The sequence below is a fragment of the Amyelois transitella genome, chromosome 31 (genome assembly GCF_032362555.1).
Source record: "Amyelois transitella isolate CPQ chromosome 31, ilAmyTran1.1, whole genome shotgun sequence".
Lineage (NCBI taxonomy): Eukaryota > Metazoa > Arthropoda > Insecta > Lepidoptera > Pyralidae > Amyelois > Amyelois transitella.
This window is the reverse complement of record NC_083534.1, coordinates 3,941,482-3,968,949: the sequence shown is the minus strand read 5'-3', so window position 1 is coordinate 3,968,949 and position 27,468 is coordinate 3,941,482. Positions and strand designations below refer to the sequence as shown.

Sequence of the window (27,468 nt, the reverse complement as noted above, 5' to 3'; positions counted from 1 at the left end):
CTTTATTATCAAAATATCATTAAAACACTACCTTTCGTTATATTGCCTTTGAAATATACGAAAAGAAATCATAACATAAGTTGCATGGATAAAAGTCTCATCATCGTTATGTTGTTCCAAAATCAATTAAATTATAAAAAAAAAACAAGTAAAAATACTTAAATACATAAAACCATTTAATCTTTCCCAGAGAGGTAGGCAGAGACAATATCTTTCCAACTTGCCACGATCCCTGCATACTACTTTAGCTAACATATTGTTTACACGTTTTAAATTAAAACAAAATAGACAATAAAAGATATGAATAGTAGCAACATTCAGTTGCTACCATCTGCTGGTGGCGCGTACTAAGTAAAGCAAGCAAACGAAGCAAGCGCGAGGGCACAGGGCTGCCAAATATAAATTTATAATATTTTCTAAATTTAAAATTGTTTTGATATTATATATTTTAAATTTTTTAAGAACATGTATGCAATTGTTTTAAATTCCACTTATATTCCAGTGATTATTGTATAGTAAGAACAGAATTGTACAATATGATACGAGTATGCAATAAATAAATTGAAAAGTGTTAAGTGTTGGCTGGAAGCTTAGCGATAAGTCTGCCTTTGCTCAACATATTCATAATGTATGTTTATACTACATATGTATTATTTTATATGGGCAATAAAGATAATTTGTATTGTGTTGTATAGCAATGTATTTCCAATAAAATTGATCTTTACATAATAAAAACATACCTAATATCAAGCTTTTTTCCAGGAGGGGTAGGCAGAGATAACATATTTCCCCTTGCCACGATAACAGTATAACTCTTTCGCTTCATTCACATTCATAACGGAATGGAAATGGAAAAATGTAGAAACAAATTAAGTTTTCTTTCCTATCTATCTTAAATTATGCTATTTACTTTAAAAAAAAATCAAGTCGAAATTCATCCGGAAAAATAGTTGGTCATAGCCAATTTTTGTTCCTATGATTTTGAAAAAATAATCAAATATTATTCTAAAAATCACTAAATATTATAAAGTCCCACCATTTTCTATCTCGGAAAGTTGTAGACGGACTTCGTTTCTGTTTGAAATGTTGGAAAGAGGGTTTTTTGAGGAAGGTTTTTTTCTATAAATACTTGTGCGAAGACGGACCGGGTCGCTACTACTGTTTACAAAATTTAAAATAAATTAATAATAATAATAACGTCGCTGTGACAACCCTGAACATTCAGCGGCAAGTATGCGCCCGGCCGATATTTTTTCACAACGGAACAGAGTAATGGAGTAGCGTTTTAAAATAATTTTAAACGTTCGATTTTTAAATCTGTACTGTTTTTTTGTCCTTACAGTTCACAATTTCTCTTAGACCTTAGGATAAACTTGTCGTATGTATTAAATGTAATAAGTATATATTTTTTTTAATAACATAAACGTACGATTTTACTGACAATGTACCTTTTTACTGCTATATTTTACTACATTGTTGTGAATTTACTGTAATTTATTGTGGTGCAATAAAGAGTTATTGTATTGTATTGTACCAAATACCTTAAACGACTTGCCCTTGTAATACGGCACGGTCGACGCCTTTTTCATCGCGCGAAAAACTATCGCTATTTCGCTTATTATTATGATGTGAAACGAGACAATGATAGATTTTCGCGCGATAAAAACGATTTTTTGATCGAACAAGTATTAAAAAAAAGTTATTTTATCTTTTTTAGATCGAAGGTTGGTGCGCACATTAATTATTTTGAATCGAGCAGCAATCTAGTTCTCATGATAGTTAAGTCAATTAATTTATACGAATATTATTGTCTGGTTTATAACATAACATATAGGTAATCACGTCTATAAGCGCTGCGGGGTAGACAGAGCCAACAGTCATCAAAATACTGAAAGACCACATTCAACTGTTTGGCTTAATGATAGAAATATATTCCAGTTAATATTTATTTATTTATTCAAGCAATTATGTGCATATTTAATTAACTACCGTTTTGTTTAAAAAATACTCTGCAGCTACGAATAAATTTGTTTGACTACTTTAGACGTGTCATTATTTTCAACAATATCAACTACGTATACTACGTACTGTAACACAAAATCAAAGTATAAATAATTTTAAAATTAGAACAAAGGATTTTATCATCGGCACTAAATACAACTCCATTCCACTTTCGAAGGACAATAATATCTACCTCTCTTTCGCACGTTATAACTACTCCCCCCCCACTCCCGCACCACAACGCCATGATGTATGTTACTAGCAATTAATATCGTACGTATAAAATAATAAGACTTCATTATTAATATTATGTAAAAAAGTCAAATACAAAATTTTTATTCATTATTATTAAAAACACCTGAATATCACTAAATAGTTGTGTTATCTTATGGTTTCACAACATTGGTCGACGTCAAATAACTTACTTAAAACTAAGTTTACTGCCGCTGTCCAAAGCGTCAGTGCAGAAGGGGCGGTAACAAACTGCACTACAGCATTTACTTCGTTCAAGTAATATTAAAAACAAATTCGTGTAATTTTTTAATATTGATTTTTATAAATAGTAACTTAATTTTTAAGTTTCTATTTACTAATAAGATGGATGCAATACACGTATGTAATATCTACATTATTCACGCTGAAAGCTCTACTTGAATGCACAATGATCTTGTTATTGTTTTAAATGAAGAATTTTATTTAAAAAAAAAACAAAAGCTGAAAAAGAAAGCCGTCGCGTTTTCATCATGTGAACATAATCTCATTGTCAAATTACATACATATGGTCACGTCTTTATCCCTTGCGGGGTAGACAGAGCCAACAGTCTGGAAAAGACTGAATGGCCACGTTCAGCTATTTGGCTTAATGATAGAATTGAGATTCGAATAGTGACAGGTTGCTAGCCTATCGCCTAAAAAAGAATCCCAAGTTTGTGAGCCTATCCCTTAGTCGCCTTTTACGACATCCATGGGAAAGAAATGGAGTGGTTCTATGCTTTGTTTGTCAAATTACGGCAGTAACTTACCACACCACGTCTTGAATGGCACAACGCGAGACCTCAAATGTAAACTACCTACATTTTTTTTTATTTAAACTATATTACCTGCCTTTATGGGGATCAGACGATCGCATCTGTTTAATACTAGTTTCGGGCCGCGGCTTTCCATAGAAACGAAATCCGGTACACATTTTGTGCGGGTCTGATATATAATATAACTAACTAAATATAACTCTTCAACTTTATGATATATTATAAAGTTGAAGAGTTCGTTTGTTTGTTTGTTTGAACGCGCTAATCTCTTGAAATACTAGTTCGAATTGAAAAATTATTTTTCCGTAGATTAAGACCATTTATAGAGGGAGACGCTGCAACTTTAAGGAGAAAAGAAATAATGGAAAATGTGAAAAAAACGGGGAAAATTATTCATCCTCGAGGGCTTCAATGATGCCCAAAATAACCATTCCACGCGGACGAAGTTGCGGGCACAGCTAGTGGTGAATAAAAAGAGAGTCGGTACATTAGTTTGTATACAAACCGATGCTCTTATGGCAAAGGAAAACCTGCACATTCAGGCATCTTGATGTGTTACCATGATCGATCCAATACGGGTTAGGTTTACCTGCAAAGGTCGCAGGTCAGATGGGAGTCGCTTCGCGTAAAAGTCTGACTCACCCAATCCAGGATCCACGGTCAAAGGCATACCCCGGGCTCCTCTCCAGAGTGGTGAGGATGCAACCGGCACTAAAGACAGGAGGAAGAAGAACACGCAGAGACAAATCAGGGGGCATAGCTAGTGAAATAACTTACGGTGTTATTCAAAAAGTTTTACAAGCAAACCGACCGTTAGCCTCATTGATAAGGTGTATGTATGTTTGTGTGTACTGATAAAGAACCGTACTTACCCACGTGATAATAAATTTACCACAATTCATATCAATACGTGAGATTTTGCCGTACGGTTCCCGGCACCAATACAAAAAAGAATAGGACCACTCCATTTCGTTCCCATGGATGTCGTAAAAGGCGACTTAGGGATAGGCTTACAAACTTGGGATTCTTTTTTAGGCGATGGGCTAGCAACCTGTCACTATCTGAATCTCAAATCTATCATTAAGCCAAATAGCTGAACGTGGCCAGTCTTTTCAAGGCTGTTGGCTCTGTCAACCCCGCAAGGGATATAGACGTGACCATATGTATGTATGTACGTGAGATTTTGAATTCTGTTTATGCCTAAATGCTTACATGCAATTTTAAATCATCAATACAAGACTTAAACTAACGAGCTTAACATGAAGTTGTGGTCTCTGCCTACCCCTCTGGGAAAGAAGAAGAGTAGTTGCTTGTATTTTTTAGTTAAAAAATAATAACCTATTGGTTTATTGAATAGACTCACCAATGCGGAATACATATATAAATTTACCAACATTTGGTATATTCCAAAGCCAACCTGCTGATATAAATACACCTATTACAAAAAAAAATGACAAAAACCCAAGCAAGTCCGAGTGTGAGGCTAGTACTGAAGCAGGAGAAATTACCTCGATTGTATATTGATATTTATGCGCCTCAGTGGTGTAGCGTTGCAACTCCGAAAATTTAGTTACGAGCAATTCTGCATCCTAAGTGACATTATTTAGAATGATTTACATACATACATATAGCCACGCCTATATCCCTTGCGGGGTAGACAGAGCCAGCAGACTTGAAAGACTAAAAAGCCACGTTCAACTGTTAGGCTTAATGATAGAACTTAATTAGAATAATTTAAATATAATATGTTATGTTCAGTTTCAAAAGATTAACTTTTCACAATTTAAATGGTATATGAAATTTCACTAAAATTAAAGCTAAATAACTTTTAAAAGTAAAAAATAAATAAAATACGAACTGAAATAAACGTTAAAAATATTAGCCGAAAAATTTATAAAACTTATTTTTTTATTACATTAATGTCAAACATAACCATCTTTACAAAAAACGTTATTAGAGAATCCGTGTGGCTGAAGTACAAAAAAAATTGTGGTCGTGTTGCTGGCGCGTCGCGTACTAATTTATCTTATATGAGTATTATATATATAATGTATTTTAATTTGTATACCCCACTCTCACTAAAAGAATGATATTGCAATTCGATTAGTTTAACTGTTTTCCGTTCAAATGTTAATTACAATACTAACACATCTACTCAACCTTATGTGTTTAACACTGCCTGCTTAATAAATCAATACATACATACATACTTATGCATTCTTACTTGTATGTATTTATGCATTTTTTTTTTCGAAATGTATGGGTTTTCAGTATGCAAGTGCACTTAATCGCACCACCAACTTAAAGTTTTCTGTTTAGTCAGCTGGATGACTGGTAGAGAATGCCAAACGGCATTAAGTCCACCTTTTGTACATTTCTGTTTTGTGCAATAAAGTTTTAAATAAATAAATACATACTTTGTTAATTTAAATTTCTGTAGTGAAGTATACCTCCTGTAAATTACTCTAAGTAGGTAGTTACTCGTAATACACACAAAAAAAAAACAATTAAATCCATTGCAATCCGAGCTACAACATTATACTACACAGCTCAGAGAGCAACCTTTAATATACGCACACACAAACAACTAATTTTATGGCCGCGCACACAATCGTAAAACAAGAACACACAGCCACATATCAATGTAAACCTTATTACTAAGAGCATAAGGATAAAATTCCCGTAACGGAAATATTAACATACGACATTACAAAATTGGAATAACGTCGAGTCCGATCGTGAGTCGAATTTCCGAATCGTTTCACATAATTTTGAACTTTAAATTCTTGAAAGATAAAATTCAAAATGGCTTCATACTTACGGGTGCAACGATTAATATAACCTTGAACTCTAAACGTGGGGATTAAAGTCGAATATCGTTTGAACGTTTCACATGACGTAACAGCCCTGTTAAGTGCATGTTTTGTGTTTTTAAGGATTTTAACAAGTTAATATTTTGATCTGAAATATAAAGCTGAGTGTCGTATTTGTATTGATGACTAGGTTCCACCCTTTGCTATTGTTCATTGCATAATGCCCATATGTTAGGCCTTCATCCAATGGGATTTTCCGAAAACTGGGAAGCCTACGTCCTGTTGATATTTTGGTGCTAAATTTAACGATACACGTTTAGTTGTTTCAGCTGTTTTTTTTTTATAATGAGCCGTCTTGTCACTTTTCTCTCTAACATCGTATTTTATAAATAAATAATCTGGGAATCACATAATTATTAAAATAAATACCAAGGTACGTTAATAAAATATTCAATTTAAAAAATTAAAAAAAAAACAAAAAAAAGGAAATAAAAATAAATTATATTACTAGTAAGTAGCCCTTAAAATGTGCAAGACAAACAAACACACAAATTAGGCATACGACTCAGCTTTGTATGCAAAACCTTGACATACATACATTATTCTTTGTATAATATTGAAGTGTAAGAAAAATCACGCTATGGGCAAAGAAAAAGAGCTGACGTATAGAACGGAACGGACACAGGTTACGAAAAAAAAAAACAAAAATAATTTTTTTTTTTAACTTTTTGCTCTTTTTAATCTGGATTTTGATGATCTGTGCCGAAAAATCACATTATAGACAGAGAACCCTAGAAAATATATAAAAAAAATCTAAAGCAATTTTATTTTCAATTATCAATTTATTTTATTTATTTTCAATGTATAGACAAATATAGCACCAATCATGCTCATATTTAAATTTTCAATTCATTATTATGGGACATTTCAAACATCACTTAATAATTGTCATAAGTAACTATCTTGTGGTTTTACAACATTGGTTGACGTCAAATTAATTACTTAAAACTAAGTTTACTGCCGCTTCCGAAGCGTCAGTGCAGAAGAAGCGGTAACAAAAATTATAAAATATATTATAATAATAACTACATAATCTTCTATACTAATAATATAAAGCTGAAGAGTTTGTTTGTTTGTATGAACGCGCTAATCTCAGGAATTACTGGTTCAAATTGAAAAATTATATTATAGAGAAACAATGTGAAAAAAATCTTTGAAAATTGTTCATCCTTGAGGGCTTCAATGATGCCCAAAATAACTATTCCACGCGGACGAAGTCACAAGCATAGCTAGTCTACAATACTTTTTAACGCTACGTTACTACATATCAAATCGATCGCTTGTAGAAAGTATTCGTCGACCCGCGTCCATGATACTTTCAGATATGGAAAGCTAGCTTTAACTAGTCGTTGCCCCCTTCTTGATTCCCGTGGGAATCGCGAATCAGATCAATCGGCATTACTGTTAATAAACGAATCAATGATTGTTTTTATCAATAAAAAAAACCAACTGTGCCCGCGACTTCGTCCGCGTGGAATAGTTATTTTGGGCATCATTCCTCAAGGGTATAATAATTTTCTCCTTTTTTTTTCACATTTTCCATTATTTCTTCGCTCTTTATATTTGCAGCGTGATGTTATATAGCCTAAAGCCTTCCTCAATAAATGGTCTATTCAACACAAATACAATTTTTCAATTCGAACCAGTAGTTCCTGAGATAAGCGCGTTCAAACAAACAAACTCTTCAGCTTTATAATATTAGTATAGAAGTAAAGATCTATACAATACATAGATGGCTATTTATGTATGTGTGGACTGGTAACCTTCGTCACACACACACACACACATGCTACAATGGCATGTTATTAATGCTTAATGACATCACTACGTAATGATAAGTAAATTGACTAGTATTCGCCTCCGGTTTCGCTCGACATGACTTCGTCCGCGTGGACAAGTTATTTTTGGCATCATCGAAGCCCTCAAAGATGAATAATTTTCCCCGTATTTTTTTTTCACATTTTCCATTTTTTTTTGCTCTTTATAGGTAATTGCAGCGTTATGTTATATAGCCTAAAGCCTTTTTTTGTTTGTTTGTTTAATTGCACGTGCTAATCTCAGGAACAACTGGTTCGAATTGAAAAATTATTTTTGTTTTGAATAGACCATTTATCGAGGAAGGCTTTAGGCTATAAAACATCACGCTGCAACTTTTATGACCGAAGAAATAATGTAAAATGTGAAAAAAAACTGGGAAAATGATTCATCCTTGAGGGCTTCAATGATGCCTAAAATAACAATTCCACGCGGACGGAGTCGCGGGCACAGCTAGTATAAAATATTTTTAATAATAAAAAAAAAAACAGAAAAAACTATCATATTTCACAACGACCTGCCAAGGGTAATATTTTCTTGAATTCTATGTGACCCTGTATCATATAAGACATAAGACGTGATACAAGTGTGATTTGACCAAGGATCGAACCTGGGGCACATGTATTAGACGACGTTACCACTGTGCACATCCACCACGTCTATATAAAGAAACATGTTTATATCTCTTGTAGGGGTTGACAGAGCCGCATATCCCTTAGTCGCCTTCTACGACATCCATGGGGAATAGATGGAGTGGTCCCATTTATTTTTTCTCTTAGTGCCGGGAACCACACGGCTACTTACTTATATAAGACACAGAAAAGTCATTGGTACGATTTGAATCTGTAACATCATCAGGTTTATCCTTAACCGTACGATCAACGCGGCTTAAAATTTAGGGTTAAAACTAACAATACACTAATCAGGATAGCGAACAAATATAATATTCAAATGTTGGCACCATTAAAAAAAACTCCGAGTTGGCAGCCCTGGACGGGCGCCGCTTCGCCGGTAAATAATTGGTAAACTGAAAATATGTGGAGTCGCGTTACATTATTTTTATTTAGTATTTATTCTTATTGTTTTGTATGTTTTACTCTTATGGTGCAATAAAGAGTTTAATCTATCTATCTATCTATTCTTTATTGTAACAATTTCAATTTGTAAAGTACAATAGGCGGATTTAATGCTAATATTATGTATGTAGCATATTATGTAGTAAATTATAATACGACATAATATCGAAAAAATAATAATATTATTCAATCTGACTAAAACACAAAATACACCATCTGTTTCACATGAATGTCGTAAAAGGCGACCAAAGGAGATTTTTATAAATTTGCGATTCATGTAGGCGATTAAAAATATCATCAGATCATGACAGCAACGAATGACAGTCAAAATGATAAGTTACTCATCTTTTTCACCTCAATTTGACATCAATGTTTGTGAAAAGTTTAGGAGTAACTTATCAGTGCGGACATTAAGGCTGGTGACTATTCTTCGAGTATTATTATTAACGGTACAGGTCTGAACAGAATTGCTTAGATTAACCAATATTATTAAAAAAAATGTCCACGTAATTCCATGCTAATTTACACTTTTGTGGTTGAATTGAATATAATTTAAATTGTATTTGTCTTTGTTTACAGAAAAATATGATAAAATACGCGTAATTTTTTTTACTAGATTATGTTTTGTTGTATTTATTAATGAATCTAAAAAAAAGGTACAGTGTACAAAACATAACTTAAATAAAAATTATATATTATAATATTTTATCATTAAAAATAACCTTTTCTAAATTATACATTTCAAAAGTATTTACTTCGCCAATTGTGTATTCATAATGAAGTTTAAATAAATAAATAAACAATAGTGCCGTGTGGTTCCCGACACCAATACAAAAAAGAATAGAACCACTCCATCTCTTTCCCATGGATGTCGTAAAAGGCTACTTAAGGATAGGCTTACAAACTTGGGATTCTTTTTTATGCGATGGGTTAGCAACCTGTCACTATTTGAATCTCAATTCCACCATTAAGCCAAATAGCTGAACGTGGCCATTCAGTCTTTTCAATACTGTTGGCTCTGTCTACCCCGCAAGGGATATAGACGTGACCATATGTATGTAAAGAAATAATTACAAACGAAAACATGACAGAATCTAAGTAAACACTTGTCCACTCGACGATGCACTCGTTATCAGTATGTACTCAGTGAACCGAAGATAAGATAAACAAATAGCTCGCCTGTCGTCAAACAAAGTTCCAGGTCAGTTGGGTAAAATAAAAATGCATGGAATCTTACTCATGGGTAGCGGACCCCGGACCCCGGGGCCCTTCTGTTGAGGGTGCAACCGGGAACACGCAGATAAGAGAGAGAAAGAGAGTTCCTTATGGAAGTATTTTCACCTTTGGCGTAAAATTATGAAAACTATCTTACATAAATACATACATACATAAAATCACGCTTCTTTCCCGGAGGGGTAGGCAGAGACTACCTTTATCCACTTGCCACGATCTCTGCATACTTCCTTCGCTTCATCCACATTCTTTATATTTTAAATTATATTATATATTTTAATGATTATGATTATGATTATTATGATTAAAAACCTAATTATTTATACCAGTGATACACATATAAATAGCTCAACTTATAATCTATATTTTAAATTAAAATATTAATTTAACATAATCAAAGAGTAAGCCAGTCAAGTCAGAAATTTTAAATTTAATAGTCTAATTATATTCTTATTTGCTGAACTTTTGATTTGGAGTTGGTGCACAAAGCAAGTAGACTTTGTTATCATGACGTATAAAACCGGTAATCGGGACTAACCAAACAATTTTTGTTTTCAATATATTAATTTATTTATATATCCATTCGCTTAATTATTTATTTATCATTAGTTTTTGTCAGTGGCTTCTGTTAAGTGCAAATTAAGTTTCTAAATATATGACATTGATAGAAAATAATAGAATTGTAGGTAGGTCTTCAGCTACCTACATACCAAATTTCATCGTAATCGGTTCAGTAGTTTTTGCGTGAAAGAGTAACAAACATCCATACTGACATCCTGACATACTCAAAAACATTTAAATTTATAATATTAGTAGGATAGGAGAGTTATAATCTTATTTATATAAACGACATGCGGATAACCTATGTTTTTTTATTTTAAAAACCTAATTATTTATACTAGTGATACACATAAAAATAATTTCGTGTAAAAGTTTAAAATGCATAAAAATTATAAAATATTAAAAAAAAATTAAACATACCGGTCGACTCCATAGCAGTTTTTGTTCTAGAGTCGTCACATGGCGCGTCGCAGTGAATGTATTGTGCGAACGACCCAACAGTCTTGATACTTTTTATTATTATTATTACTTTCATATATTTTTGTTAAACCCTATAAGACTAATAATTATAAAGTAGGTATGTACGTTTGATTGTTTTTGACGCACAATCTTCTAGAATGATGGAACATATTGCATATTCATTTTACTTCAATATAATCCAATTCCTTTTCCGAGACACCAAATGAGTCAAGTTTTTAGGGTAACATTAAATCCTTATTTATTATTACAATCGCTACATAAAATCAAATAAAATAAAGACCAATACCTCTGCGTATATTTGCGTTTAATTTTTTTTTTTATTAATTTCCACTACTACCTATTACATTGCATAAAAAAAATTCTACTAATATTATAAATGCGAAAGTTTGTGAGTATGTCAGTATGCATGTTTGTTACTCTTTCACGCAAAAACTACTGAACCGATTACGACGAAATTTGGTATGTAGGTAGCTGAAGACCCAGAATAACATAAAGGCTACTTTTTATCCCAGAGTTCCCGCGGGATTGATAGGGTTTCTATGCGGACGAAGTCGCGGGAGGCCTCTACTAAAAATATAATTGTAAACCATTTTCATAAACGACACATTAAACATTAACATAAACAAGATCAAGTATCAAAACTTAACGGGCGCGCTACGAAAATCCCATAGCGTTCAACAAAATTACACTTGCACAGCGGCGGAGGAAACTCACGGTTATGTTGTCGTAATAAAGTCGATATTCGCTCGCACGTACACAAGATAGGTATTGGTGTGTGGTACAAGAATATTGATAAACATAAATTATTATTATAACCAATATTGGATATTTTAAACATGATCCAATAATTCTGTGACCACGACCCTGGTTTGTGTAAGTCAGACTCTGACCCTTAGTCTGACCTCCGCAACCTTTCCGGGGTTGGATCCATCATATAAACGCGTCTATATGCCTTGCGGGGTAGGCAGAGCCAACAGTCTTTAAAAGACTGATAGGCCACATTCAGCTGTTTGGCTTAATGATAGAATTGAGATTCAAATAGTAACAGGTTGCTAGCCTATGGCCTAAAAAGAAGAATCCCAAGTTGTCCCTTAGTCATCCTTTACCACATCCATGGGAACGAGTTTGAGTGGTCCTATTCTTATTTTTTGCCGAAAACCACACGGCATTATGAATCCTTCTTTTGGTTGACATACTATAGTATATACTAGACTAAATGGAACGTACGTTCCGAGCCTTGCGTTATTCATTCATTCATACATATAATCACGTCTATATCCCCTGCGGGGTAGACAGAGCCACGTTTGGCTTGCCGATAGAATTGAGATTCATATAAAGTGACAGGTTGCTAGCCCGCCGCCCAAAAGAAGAATAATATTATCCTTATCTATTGTCATTATTATCCCTGTTTAGACCTTATTCATTCACATTACATAAATCGCTATAATGTCACAAATTGGAGCATAACTCCGCCGTAATTTCATCCATGAAATAGTTGGCGTTACCAAATAGGGATTAGAAGGAGACGGCGCATCCACCTGCGGTGCGTGCGAGCGGGACAACTAGCGCTCTCAATTTTTGAGGTTTCCGCACAAACAACGTTTTAAATGATTTCTGTTGTTAATAGATTATTCGATTTCGAAATATGAAGTTTGAATGGTAACGGTTAATGTGTTCGAAATTTGAATTATGCGTTTTTCTGTTTGTTTTTTTATTTTCTTTTTTTTCTTTTGGCTAAAAGCCTGGCAGGTAATTTTTGAATTGCAGGTAACTAACTAGTTGTACATACATACATACATAAAATCACGCCTCTTTCCCGGAGGGGTAGGCAGAGACTACCTCTTTCCACTAGTTGTATGCATGAAATTAGGATGTTTTCATTTTTCACAGCTTTAAAATAATACGATGTACTGCTATCTATATACCTAGCATTCTGCGCATTGAATAAAAAATTAACTCGCATTCCTGAGAAAAAGGTCATAAAAGACGAACAAAGAAGTGTATAAGGGTCTGTTCACACCGGTGACGAGACACGAGGCGACATTTTTATAAATCCAGTCATAAATTTTATCTGAAGTATGTGATGAACTAAATACCTTTTGTATAAAATTAAAAGAAGAATTTTTGATATACTTAGAAAACATAGAACAATATAATATTTGTGATACAATAAATAAAAATTACGAAATATACACATGTGTTATGTCTACACGTAATGATATCCTTACTATCAGTTCAATTTTGAGTTCAAGAGACAGGTCATAAAAAGAGACACAAAGAAGTGATCCTATAAGGGTCGGTTCACACCGGTGACGAGACACGACGCGACATTTTTGTATCTACATACATACATACATATACACATACACACATACACATACACACAATCACGTCTACATCCCTTGCGGGGTAGACAGAGCCAACAGTCCCGAGCGGACTGATAGGCCACGTTCAGCTATTTGGCTTTAAGATAGAATTGAGATTCGAACAGTGACAAGTTGCCAGCCCATCGCCCAAAAAAAGAATCTCAAGTTTGTAAGCCTATCCCTTAGTCGCCTTTTACGACATCCATGGGAAAGAGATGGAGTGGTCCTATTCTTTTTTGAATTGGTGCCGGGAACCACACGGCACTGCCGGGAACCACACGGCACATACATATAATAATACATATAATCACGTCTATATCCCTTGCGGGGTAGACAGAGCCAACAGTTTTGAAAAGACTGAAAGGCCACGTTCAGCTGCTTGGCTCCATGCTGGAATTGAGATTCAAATAGTGACAGGTTGCCAGCCCATCGCCTAAAAGAAAAACCCCATGTTTATAAGCCTATCCCTTAGTCGCTTTTTACGACATCCATGGGAACGAGATGGAGTGGTCCTATTCTGTTTTTTTTATTGGTGCCGGGAACCACACGACATTTTTGTATCTATACAATTTCTTGGACTCGCTTTATAAAAATGTCGCGTCGTGTGTCAAAGTTCAGTCTGCTACCCTCAAAAAAAAAGGCTATTACGTACCTCCCCGTGTGAACTGCGGCCGTCCGGAGTGTTCTCGGGTAGGAAGTACAGCCGGAGGCTGACCAGGGTCTGGTCTGACACCCGGTCCGTCCACAGCAGCTGGAGTTCCCCTGGAATTAAACAGGACACATCCTCACTATAATGATAATATACACATGCGCTTTGGAAGCGGCAGTAGTTATAATTAGATTTATGTGATGTGACGTCAATAAGTGATACCTTGTATCCAATTTTGAAAATAAATCTATTCTATTCTAATTGTGTTTAAAAGAAGGTTTAAATTAAAATACTCTATCAGAGTTTAAATATGCCGGCGACGGCTGCTGTGGCGCAGCGGTAGTACGCTTGTCCGTGACACCTGAGGTCCCGGGTTTGAATCCCGGTCAGGGCGTGATGAGAAACGAGCTTTTTCTGATTGGCCTGGGTCTTGGATGTTTATCTATATAAGTATTTATTATAAAATATAGTATCGTTGAGTTAGTATCTCGTAACACAAGTCCCGAACTTACATAGAGGCTAACTCGATCTGTGTAATTTGTCCCGTATAATATATTAAATAAATATTAAATATAACTCTAAAAATTTAATGTTTTCATTTTTCATCACAGACAGACACTCAGTGTAGTAACATACCTACATAATTACCATTTAAAATGAGGTTTTTAGAAACATGACAGCGTTCTAGTAATACACCGTTACTTTAAAAATATGTATTACTAGCCGTCCCGGCAAGCGTTGTTTTCAAAATACAAAATTTCAAAATTTTTATCATTATTATAGGATACTTCATATCGCTTAATAATTGTCAAAACTTTTAGTTAAAAAAAATGTAAGGTTAGACAACCCTTATCACTTAGGGGTATGAAAATAGATGTTGGCCGATTCTCAGACCTACACAATACGCTCACAAAATTTCATGAGAATCGGTCAAGCCGCTTCGTAGAGTACGGGAACGAACATTGTGACACGAGAATTTTATATATTACATTTTTACACGAGTAATCCTACGCGACCATTACCAATGATTCTTCCGAGTTATCTACATTGAGTGCTAACTGTGGTTCACACGGTGAGGAAAATTATACATACATACATATGGTCACGTCTATATCCCTTGCGGGGTAGACAGAGCCGACAGTCTCGAAAAGACTGAATGGCCACGTTCAGCTATTTGGCTTAATTATAGAATTGAGATTCAAATAGTGACAGGTCGCTAGCCCGTCGCCTTAAAAAAGAATCTATCTAAGCATCCTAAAAAAGGAAAATTATGGTACGAAAACTACAGATTCGGGCAACTAAATATGTCACCATGATCCAATGTGTGTTATGCTCCCCTGCAAAGCTTGCGGCCATCAGATGGGAGTCGCTTCGTTTAAAAGCTTGACTCCACCTGAACCAGGTATCCCTTTCATTCGACTAATTTTTTTTTGCCCTATTTTTGTTTGGCATAACGAGTTACGCATACTATTTTTTGTGTCATAATAGTTTTTTGGCATAATTGGTTTTGGCATACTATTTCAATAGTCATAAATATAGTTTAGTAATGTAGTGTAATCTATACTAATATTATAAAGCTGAAGAGTTTGTTTTGTTTGTTTGTTTGTTTGTTTGTTTGTTTAAACGCGCTAATCTCAGAAACTACTGAACCGATTTGAATAATTCTTTCACTGTTAGATAGTCTATTTATCGAGGAAGGCTATAGGCTACATTTTATCCCGGATTTCCTACGGGAAACGTCAACAATGCAGGTGAAAGTTGAATGAGTCAGCCATCTGCGAGCTTTCCACGCAAACGCTGCGCAAACCAACAAAGATATAGTAAAACAATGTACTAAAGATGTGAAGTACTCATTTTTTGCCACAAAAAAGTCCGCGAGGGCATATATCTATCTCTTAAGGTTTACTTACAATAACCACTTTTATGTTCATTTTTTAAGATTATTTTTTCATTATAAACATAAGTTATTTTGAAACCAATTTTCTTTAATTCAGTATTAATCCTTATCCAAATAAATATGTCTATTACTTTCGGCTTTTCATGTAGACTAAAATTGCCTTTTACAGTATATAAATCAGACGAATAGGTTTTGAGATATAGTCGTTATAAGCAATTTGCAGCGAAACATTTAATACGGCGAACCAGCGTTCTTTCTAATACGCGTGACCACCTGGAGATGGTTCACTACCAGAACGCATAAAAATTTTAAGCATAAAATAAGTTAGCATAATGAAATTACAACTAATTACAAATTCCCATAATACTAATAAGCACAACACGTTTTAGCATACACTTTTTAGCATAAATACAATAAGCATAAACATGATTTCGCACAAACCAATTAACCATAACTGTAAAAAAGCATAATGGATATTTACCATAATGAAAATAGGCATAATAGAACCTAACCTAACCTAACCTAACCTAAACATTTAAAATAGAAATAATTATTTACCATACTATTATACATACACATTCATGTAAGTAGCAATATAAATTTTGCATGCAACTCATTAAACATACTAAAATACACAACATTTTCTTTTCTTTATGCCTATTACCTATTATGATAAAATACTATTATGCGACATTCCATTATGCCTAAAAAAATTATGCATAAATGCATTATGCTAAATTATAATTATGCCAAAGCACATATTATGCTAAAACGAAATTAGGTCAATTTACTATTATGCTAAATAGATTATGCCACTTCGATTATGCCATTCCATTTTATGACAAAACTCATTATGCCAATTAAAGGGATCCCCCTGGAGATATGTATATGCTAACATTGGTTTGCACAAACAAACACACGGTCTCCGTTCGGTCGCGGGTAATGATGTGGGCCAAGTCGTCGCCAAGTCGCATAACAATTAGCAGCTATAATTGATAAAGCCGAGGAGGATGTTTGCAAAAATAAATATGATGCCCAAAATAACTATTCCACGCGGACGAAGTCGCGGGCACAGCTAGTGCACTATAAGGCGAGTACTTCTTAGGTTAGGTTAGGTTATGCTAATAGTATCTAGGTATGCTTAAAGAAATATGCCCAAAAAGTTATGCCAAATAATATTATGCGTAACAATTATTAGGCTAAACAAAATTATGCCATGTAAAATTATGACACAAAATTTTATGCTAATTGATAGAGAACCCCTGGACCAAGGTCCCCGGCATCCAGGGCTTCTCTCCAGACAGGGGAGGATGTAACCAGGACTAAGAACAGGAGGACGCACATGTATTTATGTGCAGCGGGAGCGATGATTATAGCTCGACCGCCACCAAAGGGAAGATCATCCGCCAGGCTAAGGAATCGCGCGACAGACGATGTTGTGTCAGAATTTTATATATGCTCCAATCCGTGAAATCTTTGCTTGCGCGATTTAGACACTCCGCAGCTATTGGCCGAGCGCGTCATTCTCTTCGCTATGATTGACGGTCGTTAGTGGTGTCGACATATACATATGTAACAACACTCACCTATAGAAACCAGCTCAGAGTCTTGCCATATCCTGACGAAGAAGAAGTCGCCTATAGCCACGATCTTCTCCATGGAACCGCACAGTCTTAAAGCTTTGTAGAAGGTGTACTGCCCGTGCTGACCGCAAGGGGAACCCACCAACTGTAAAAGGAAAAGTAACATTAATAAAGTGACAAAACATGATAATAAAATAATAAATAAATAAAATAAAATACATCCTGCTAATATAATAAATGCGAAAGTTTGCGAGTATGTCAGGACGTCAGTATGGATGTTTGTTATTCTTTCATACAAAAAGTACTGAACCGATTACGATGAAATAACCCAGAATAACACATAGGCTACTTTTTATCCCAGAGTTCCCGCGGGATTGATATGGTATCCATGCGGACGAAGTCGCGGTTTAGTATCTATATAAGTAGACGGACATATTTTTAACGTGGGAGGAGTTAAAACTAAGTACCTAATAATTGTTTCGATTTTTATGTTAAATCTCTGTTATCCAGCTAAACGTAGCCGTATGAGCCCGATGGCTCTGTCTACACCGTAAAGGATAATATTTGTGTTAAACCCTATAAAGAATCTTCCCTTGATACACTTTAGAATCTGCGTTGATATAAAACTAAATACATAGATACACTAATGTGAATTTAAGTGAAAAACCCCAATCCAGGATCCATGGTCAAAGGCACACCCCGGGCTCCTCTCCAGAGCGGTGAGGATGCAACCGGGACTGAAGCCGGGAGGAAGAAGAAGACAGTTCATGTGAATTGTGAAATCTTGTACCGTGTGCAAGTTAGACAATCCGTGCATCGGATATGAACGTTTGCAAGAGATACGGACAGCAAAAAAAAATATATTAATTATTTTTTTACTTTACAAAAAATTTAAATCATATTATTTCACTAGCGCCTTGTGGTTACCGACACTTCAGAATTTGAATCAATTATATATGCTATTGCAATTATAAATGCGTATGTCAGTAACGATGTGTGTGTGTCTTTGTTACACTTTCACGCAAAAACTACTCTTCTTCATGACTTCAATCCCGGTTGCATCCTCACCACTCTGGAGAGTAGCCCGGGGTATGCCTTTGACCATGGACCCTGGATTGGGTGAGTCAGGTTTTAACACGAAGCGACTCCCGTCTGATCTCCGCAACCTTTGCAGGGGAACCTGACCCGTATTGGATCACAAAAGTACTGAACGGATTTTAATGAATTCGGCAATTACACAGCTCAGACATTGAAATAACATACATACATACATATGGTCACGTCTATATCCCTTGCGGTAGACAGAGCCAACAGTCTTGAAAAGACTGAATGGCCACGTTCAGCTATTTGGCTTAATGATAGAATTGAGATTCAAATAGTGACAGGTTGCCAACCCATCGCCTAAAAAAGAATCCCATGTTTGTAAACCTATCCCTTAGTCGCCTTTTACGTCATCTATGGGAAAGAGATGGAGTGGTCCTATTCTTTTTTGTATTGGTGCCGGGAACCACACGGCACACTGAAATAACATAATATGTTTTTTATTTATAAAGATTAAAGACTAAGCAAGTTAAAGCATAATGGATGTGTGTGTGTGTTTGTAACTCTTCCGCGCAAAATCTACCGAACGGATTTCACACCAACTATGGATTTACTTCCCTTAGTAATTCGTCAGAATAATATATCAGGTCACAAAAGAATTAGTATATTAGTATTAGATGGCAAAATGTCTACTTTATAAAACCTCTTACATAAATTAACTCAATTTAACGTTTTTCATTAAAAAAAAAACCTCTTTAATTACCGTTACAATGCAATCTCGCGTTTCCTGGACGGGTAGAGACAGCAGAACAATCTATATATAGCAACACGTGAACAATATTTTAATTAGATTGATTCGTTTTAAGTGAGGGACTTCCTAGGGGTCAAAATTTAAATAATAATCTTTTTAGTCTGTAATTTAAAATAGTTATTTTTTTTATTTTTAAATATTGTTAATTATGTTTAGATTTCAGTTAATTTACTGATTACGAATTAATTAATTAAATAAGTTTAATTTTTTACACTTGGCAGGGTATTCTTGTTTATTTTTTTATTTTATGTTTTATTTAGTAACCCAGTCTTTTTCTTTTTAAAGATAGAATCATTGAATTTCAACTGAGAGTACATAAGGGGTTATAATCTAATTATTAAATTATAGATTTGTAGGGGGTCTGAAACAATTTGCCCATTTCGGACATATATAAAATCATATATGTAAATAATTTTACCTACATACATATAATCACATCTATATTTCTTGCGAGGTAGGCAGAGCCAAAACTCTTGAAAAGACTGATAGGACACATTCAGCTGTATGGCTTAATGATAGAATTGAGATTCAAATAATGACGGGTTGCTAGCCCATCGCCTTTTAAATTGAAAAAGAAAAATATTATTTTAGTTAATACTAAAGAAAATAATTAATTGTAAGTACGCTAAATATGTAACTAAATGTAATAATTTTTAAAAAATAATTTAATATCTATTATATGTATATCTATTATTAGCGCAATATTACGTAGTATTACTGTGCGCAGAATAATTAATTAATTAATTCTTCGTTGTGTGTAGTAATGCGCCTGTAACTATTACTGATATTATTTGAATTAATTATAAAAATAAAAAAAATATTTCTTTTTTTGTTGACGCTCCGCTCAAACGTACGACCTCTGAATCAATAAGTATAAAATTGAAACAGCCCCCGGCGAAGACAGAGACGGCGCTGCGTTAGAGCGGGACAGCTCACGTAATAGGATGAGTTTATAATGTGTAAACAAATATTTTCTGTTTAACTATTTTTGCGAACTATTTAATGTACCTAATTGTAATTGACAAAAAAATTAACACAATTAAAAATAAATCTATACTTATATTATTTACTTGAACAGTTTGTTTGTTTGAATGCGCTAATCTCAGGAACTACTGGTTCGAATTGAAAAATTATTTTTGTGTTGAATAGACCATTTATCGAGGAAGGCTTTAGGCTAGGTATATAACTTCACGCTGCAACTTTTACGAGCAATGAAATAATGGAAAATGTGAAACAAAACGGGATAAATTATTCATCCTTGAGGGCTTCAATGATGCCCAAAACAACTATTCCACGCGGACGAAGTCACGGGCACAGTTGGTATACATAAATGCACTATGAAAACATAAATAATTCAATACATATCTAATAAATAAAAAATATACCTTAATGTGAACGCGCCCCAACCCGTGCCGTATCGAACAATCCGACCAAGGATATGGATAACCACGATGGATTTTATAACTGTCTATTTTATATTATTATAATATAATAATAATTTTTTTGCCGTATGGTTCCCTCCACCAATAAAAAAAAGAATAAGACTACTCCATCTCTTTCCCAATGGCTGTCGTAAAAGGCGATTAAGGGATAAGCTTACAAACTTGGGATTCTTTTTTATGGGCTAGCAACCTGTCACTATTTAAATCTCAATTCTATCATTAAGCCAAATAGCTAAACATGACCTATCAGTCTTTTCAAGACCTGTTGGCTCTGTCTTCCCCACAAGGGATATAGACGTGACCAAATGTATGTACGTATGTAATAATTATGTATATATAAAAAATATTTATAAGGCCAAACAACGTTTGCCGGGACATCTAGTTAACTTACAATGTTACCAACTCCAATGTATAAGCTACTTACAAATATTACTTCGAAGTTTAATGAAAATCAGTTCTGTAGTTTTCGCGTGAGAAAATAACAAACAAACACACACACATCCTTACAAACTTTCGCATTTATCATATAAGTAAGATATTATCCGTCTAAATTAATTAATAACTCCATTTTGTAACAACAACGAGTGTGTAACTACAAGGGCCGCCTTATAAATAGCTGGTCTAATTCCATTTTACAAAGATAACGATGCGTTGGTGTCCGGTCGGATTTAGATCGATAAATACACATACATACATATAATCACGTCTATACTCCTTGCGGGGTAGACAGAGCCAACTGTCTCAAAAACACCAATAGGCCACGTTCAGATATTTGGGTTACTTAATGATAGAATTGAGAAATTTACATAAATACATCCCTACTAATAGATGAATGCGAAGTCAGTAACTCTGTTAAGCTTACACGCCTAAACCATTAAACCGATTTTGATGATACAGAGTAACAGTTTACCCTGAGAAAGACCATTTTATTGCGAATAAAGGGGGGGAGGAGGGTTTAAAAGAGAAGATGAAAGATTGTCAGTGAACTTTTATAGCGAGCGAAGTAGCGGGCAACAAGTGGTACTCACATAAAATCACGCCTCTTTCCCAAGGGGGGTAGGCAGAGACTAAATCGTTCCACACCCGGCATAATTATAAACAAACACCCGATAAAAATTATAAAAACATTTTTTTACCTACATTTGTGACTTATTTCTCTGTCGAGTCAAAATATTGATTATAAGTTGAGACTAGTAAGTATTGGATTTACTCACATCTTATGTTCCATAGATAAGATAAAATAAAAAGTATAAAGACATATTTTAAAAAATGAATCATCTACGCGACGCATTATACAAGTCTTAATTAGCTAATGTAGTTGTCTCAAAGCTGATAATTTCTTATGTGTTCGTGCATTGAATCAGGCGCATCAGCTTATGCCATCTTATTTCCAATGGCAACACCTATTACAGACTAGCTGCGCCCGCGACTTCGTCCGCGTGGTATAGTTATTTTAGGCATCATTGAAGCCCTCAAGGATGAATAATTTTCCCCGTTTTTTTCACATTTTCCATTATTCCGTCGCTTCTAATAGTTGCAGCGTGATGTTATATAGCCTATAGCCACAAAAAGAATTTTTCAATTCGAACCAGTAGTTACTGAGATTAGCGCGTTCAAACAAACAAACAAACTCTTCAGTTTTATAATATTAGTATAGATAAGTGATGCGCAATTGAACATTTAACGCGATCGTTACAGCGGGCAATACCTGGACAATAATTGTATCATTATAATTATTATAAATAAACTAGATGTCCCGACAAACAAACGTTGTTTTACCATATATGTATGTAAATAATTTTAAACTAATTTCTAGTTAAATAACAAATGTTAAGGGTGAACAACACTTATCACTGAGTGGTATGAAAAATAGATGTTGGCCGATTCTCAGACCTACTCAATATGCTCACAAAATTTCATGAGAATCGGTCAAGCCGTTTCGGAGGAGCACGGAAACGAACATTGTGACACGAGAATTTTATATATAAGACTAGCTGTGCCCGCGACTTCGTCGTCGTGAAATAGTTATATTGGGCATCATTGAAGCCATCAAGGATGAATAATTTTCCCCGTTTTTTTTTCACTTTTTCCATTATTTCTTCGCTCCTAATAGTTGCAGCGTGATGTTATATAGCCTAAAGCATTCCTCGATGAATGGTCTATTCAACTATTCAACGCAAAAAGAATTCAATTCGAACCAGTAGTTCCTGAGATTAGCGCGTTCAAACAAACAAACTCGTAGCTTTATAATATTGGTATAGATTATGAAGGAATGATACATATATACATACATACATATGTTCACGTCTATATCCCTTGCGGGGTAGACAGAGCCAACAGTCTTGAAAGGACTGAATGGCCACGTTCAGCTATTTGGCTTAATGATAGAATTGAGATTCAAATAGTGACAGGTTGTTAGCTCATCGCCTAAAAAAGAATCCCAAGTTTGTAAGCCTATCCCTTAGTCGCCTTTTACGACATCCATGGGAAGAGATGTAGTGGTCCTATTCTTTTTTGTATTCGTGCCGGGAACCACACGGCATGATGTTGTCCTTCTTTAACGCCTCCTGCTGTTGCTTGTCTTCCAGTTTGTAAAAGTCTTAAAGGGTAGACAGAGCAAACAGCCTATAAAAGTTTAGCTGTACGGCTTAAAGACATTGTTCTTTAAACTGTATTTCAATAGCAATAAGGTACAATTTTTAATATGTTATCTCAGAACGCCGAATCGTAACCGTAACAATTCTATAGTCGCGTCGAACGATAGCCGATAAATCAAATACAATGCGCGTTATGTATTCATCATAGTAATAGTTTGAACATAGAAAAGATGCAATGGACTTCAATCTGGATGCCAATGAGAGAAAAAAAAACAGACTTCAAATAACACTTAAAAGAGAAAATAATTTAATAAAAATTAAACTTACAAGTCAAGAGTACCCCGCAACCGAGTGGTTCCCGGCACCAATTTAAAAAATAGGACCACCCCATCTCATTTCCCATGGATGTCGTAAGAGGCGACTAAGGGATAGGCTTATAAGGTTGGGATTCTTATTTTAGGCGATGGTTTAGCAACCTGTCACTATTTGAATCTCAATTCTATCAATAAGCCAAATAGCTGAACGTGGCCATTCAGTCTTTTCAAGACTGTTGGCTCTGTCTACCCCGCAAGGGATTTAGACGTGACCATATGTATGTATGTATGTATGTATAAATATTTCTATCATAAAGCCAAATAGCTGAACGTGGTCTACCAGTCTCTTCAAGGCTCTGTCTACCCCGCAAGGGATATAGGCGTGACTATATGAATGAATGAATGAATATTAGATGTTCTTCTTCTTATTGTTGGCTCCAGAAATTAAAGCAGGTAGGTTAGGTAACCCACTAATCGCCTAGTAGGTACTTATGACGAATTTTCAATTATTTTTAGCTTTTTAGTGTTTTAGTGAAGTCGGAAGAATCCCTTTGTCGAAAAGACCTTGCTGTTTGCCAAATATTATTATTCTAGGTCAACGGGAAATTGTCTATAGGTTTTAATGATATCTACCTAAGCCGCCTATGTGACTAGTCCGCCTTTATACCTGATAGCCTGTTTTTTTCCTGTTCATCACTTTGTACAAAAAAGAGTTTATCTATGAATCTAGTAAGCTTCTTTATCTTACAAAAACACGAAAATTTTATTCGGAATAATATTAAAATTGCGAAAATTGTTTTACGCAAAAATTTGCAAATGGATTTGGCTAAAAAAAAATTAAAGGACGATTACACATTATTATAAGAATTTATTATAAAATATAGTATCGTTGAGTTAGTATCTCATAACACAAGTCTCGAACTTACTTCGAGGCTAACTCAATCTGTGTAATTTGGTCCCTTAATATTTATTACAATTATTTACATAAGATTAACACACAAGCAAAGTCGTTTGGTGGAAGTTGTATCAAATACACCACACACATAACTCGTTGCAAAATATAAAGTAACGCAATTAAAGTTACAAATCTTTAACAAAAAAAAGCACAAAATAAAAAATCTTTGTATTTTTTTATCGATATCGACTTTACACAATGTGTGTCGCAACCCTAACGTATGCCGATATGGATGGCGCAGCGGTGTAGGGTTCAGTAATTATTGTACGAAACGGTAAACATAGATTTCGTTACCAAAAAATCTTAATTAAAAAAAAAAAAACATTGGAATATATCATAAATCAATTAATTTCACAAGATCGAACAACCTTTTTCGTAAAAAATACATAAAACATAGATTCATGGACAACATTGAAACAAATAAAAAAGTGAATATTTAAAAATAAAGAATAATTATTCAAGTGCGATTCGACATCTCAACAATGCAGGATCACTGAAGTAGAACAATAGGTGACGTCATGAGACTCGTTTAAATTCAAAGAAGCTTATGTGACAAAATTTTAGCTTTGTCGAAAATCAATCTTTGGAATTGATTTTTTTTATCACTGCATTTATGTTGTGTAAAACTAAATATTAAAATCCAAATTACCTTGAACGTAGGTTTATCCATTATGAGTGTAATCCAAGGGACAAAGACACAAAAATCCACGTAATCACTTTAACTTCACAAAAACACTGATAATGTTCATTTCTCTAGGAAATACATACATTATTTAACGAGAACAATGGCGTAAGAAATGCAACATTATTTATAACTATTCAGCTATTCATTGCACTATAATTAAACAACACTATATGATCGTTCAGTAGCAGTTTATTTTTCAACAAATTATTTTTAGAAGCACTACACACGCGCATTTACAATAATGTTCGCCAGATTTTTATAAAATTTGATTACTGTTTCGAAATTTTAAACGACAGCGGAAACCGGTTTTCGAATCAATTTTAATTGGTACAATTTAATCTAGCGTACATAACTATGATAATAAAAATGTCACTTTAAAAAATTAAAAAAACATTTTAACGAACACACATAATCCTCATCACGACTAAATTTAAAAAATTGAAATTAATGATAATAATGAGGACAATAAAACAATATGGCGATCGTTTGACAAAAATAAGTAATAACACGCTTTCGTTCCGTTTTGACAACGACGCGGCCGTTCGGCATCGAAGCCGGGAGGTGTCTGTGTGTGAATGCGATGAGTGCGCTGCTGGCCCGCTCACACAGAGATGCTAGATAGGGTTGACCACCCTTGTATTTTTTATTATCAAATAATATAAAATATAAACTGTTCGTATTTTTTATAATAATCCGCTTTGGAAAAAGCTGGCAAAATAAGGAAGTACGAAAGTCTAAGGTCTACATAAACCTTTAAAATGTACATAAATTTAACGTTAACTCAATCAGAACTGACTAATAGTTGTAAATAAAAAGTTAAATTACCTTTTTTAATGCCAGGAACGAAACCCATAATTTACCTGCACGACTCCCAGACAGCCGCCAGGAGCGTTGTTTAAACAAAGTTTGTCAAGATTTAAACGACCACATGACGTAAAAGCAAAGCAAAGTGTTGGGGATATCTTTTAAAACTATTGTTTCATAAACTGATCAAAACATACCATAACTTAAAAAAATATATATAATAATCAGTTGACCAGCTGTTTTTTTTTTTTTGACCTAAAATAATTTGTCAAACTTTTAATAATAATAAAAAGAACTTTAAAAAAAAAACAAATTAGAAACTACTTTTGCCGGCCCTGTGTCTTCACAGAACCTTCACTCACACCAGCAAACTGTATCCGTACACACAATATTTTTTACGTAAATATAATGATTGGTGTAGTATGGTCATGGAAATTAGATTAAACATGCTAATTTATTTATTTATAAAGTGAAAAGCGAAATAAAAAATTACGAAAACAAACAAAAAAAAATTATTTTTATATTTAATAGTTATATTTATAGAACAGATGAGATATGTACCAAAAATTTAATAAACTGAGCCTTAGTAAAAAGCTCTTCTAAATCTATACTTTTATTCCATACTAAAATGTTCTAAGCTTAAAAAAAAACTTGGGATTGTTTCTTTGTTTGTAAGGGCGGATCTTCGAAAATACTGAATCGATAATGAAAACTCTTTCACCGTTAAAAAGGTCTCTTAAATATGAGTGTTACAGGCTATGTATATACCACGTGGCGGGCCGCAAGATTCAAATAAAAAAAATATACCATCAGACACTCTACGTACATAAATGGTATAATCACGTCTTTATACTTTGCGGGGTAAACACCTAACAGTTTTTAAAAGACTGAAGGGCCACGTTCAGCTGTATGGCTTAATAATAGAATCGAGATTAAAATAGAGATAGATTGCCTGGCAATCGCCTAAAAGAAAAAATATATTACGGATTGAATCTATTCTAAAGTGCGGGGAAACACACGGCATACTATTGTATCAAATTGATCGCTGTGATATTGTTGAACTACTCCATTTTTAATCGAACTAGACAGCAAGAATTGACTCATAGAAAATATCCTTTTTACCTCTTAAGATCTAGTCTATCTTTATTTTAAATTTATTATGTGTTATTTTTTATAAATAAAAATACTTATCTTGCCTCTTTATATCATTTTTATAGACGTAGGTATATTATTACATATTCTATAGACGTAGATTAT

General features: G+C 34.2%; 1 protein-coding gene across 1 annotated transcript in view; it reads right to left on the bottom strand.

Moving 5' to 3' along the window:
- The window catches only part of LOC106138614 (AT-rich interactive domain-containing protein 5B), a 60,421-nt gene extending 34,461 nt beyond the window's left edge, over positions 1-25,960 (bottom strand). The window contains exons 1-3 of the mRNA XM_060953129.1: positions 25,372-25,960; positions 17,566-17,707; positions 14,086-14,195 (exon numbers count right to left, since the gene is read on the bottom strand). Of these exons, the coding sequence (XP_060809112.1) occupies positions 14,086-14,195; positions 17,566-17,707; positions 25,372-25,392 (273 nt within the window). The 5' untranslated portion in view covers positions 25,393-25,960. The remainder of the gene's footprint in view (positions 1-14,085; positions 14,196-17,565; positions 17,708-25,371) is intronic.
- Between the last annotated feature and the right edge of the window lie 1,508 nt (positions 25,961-27,468).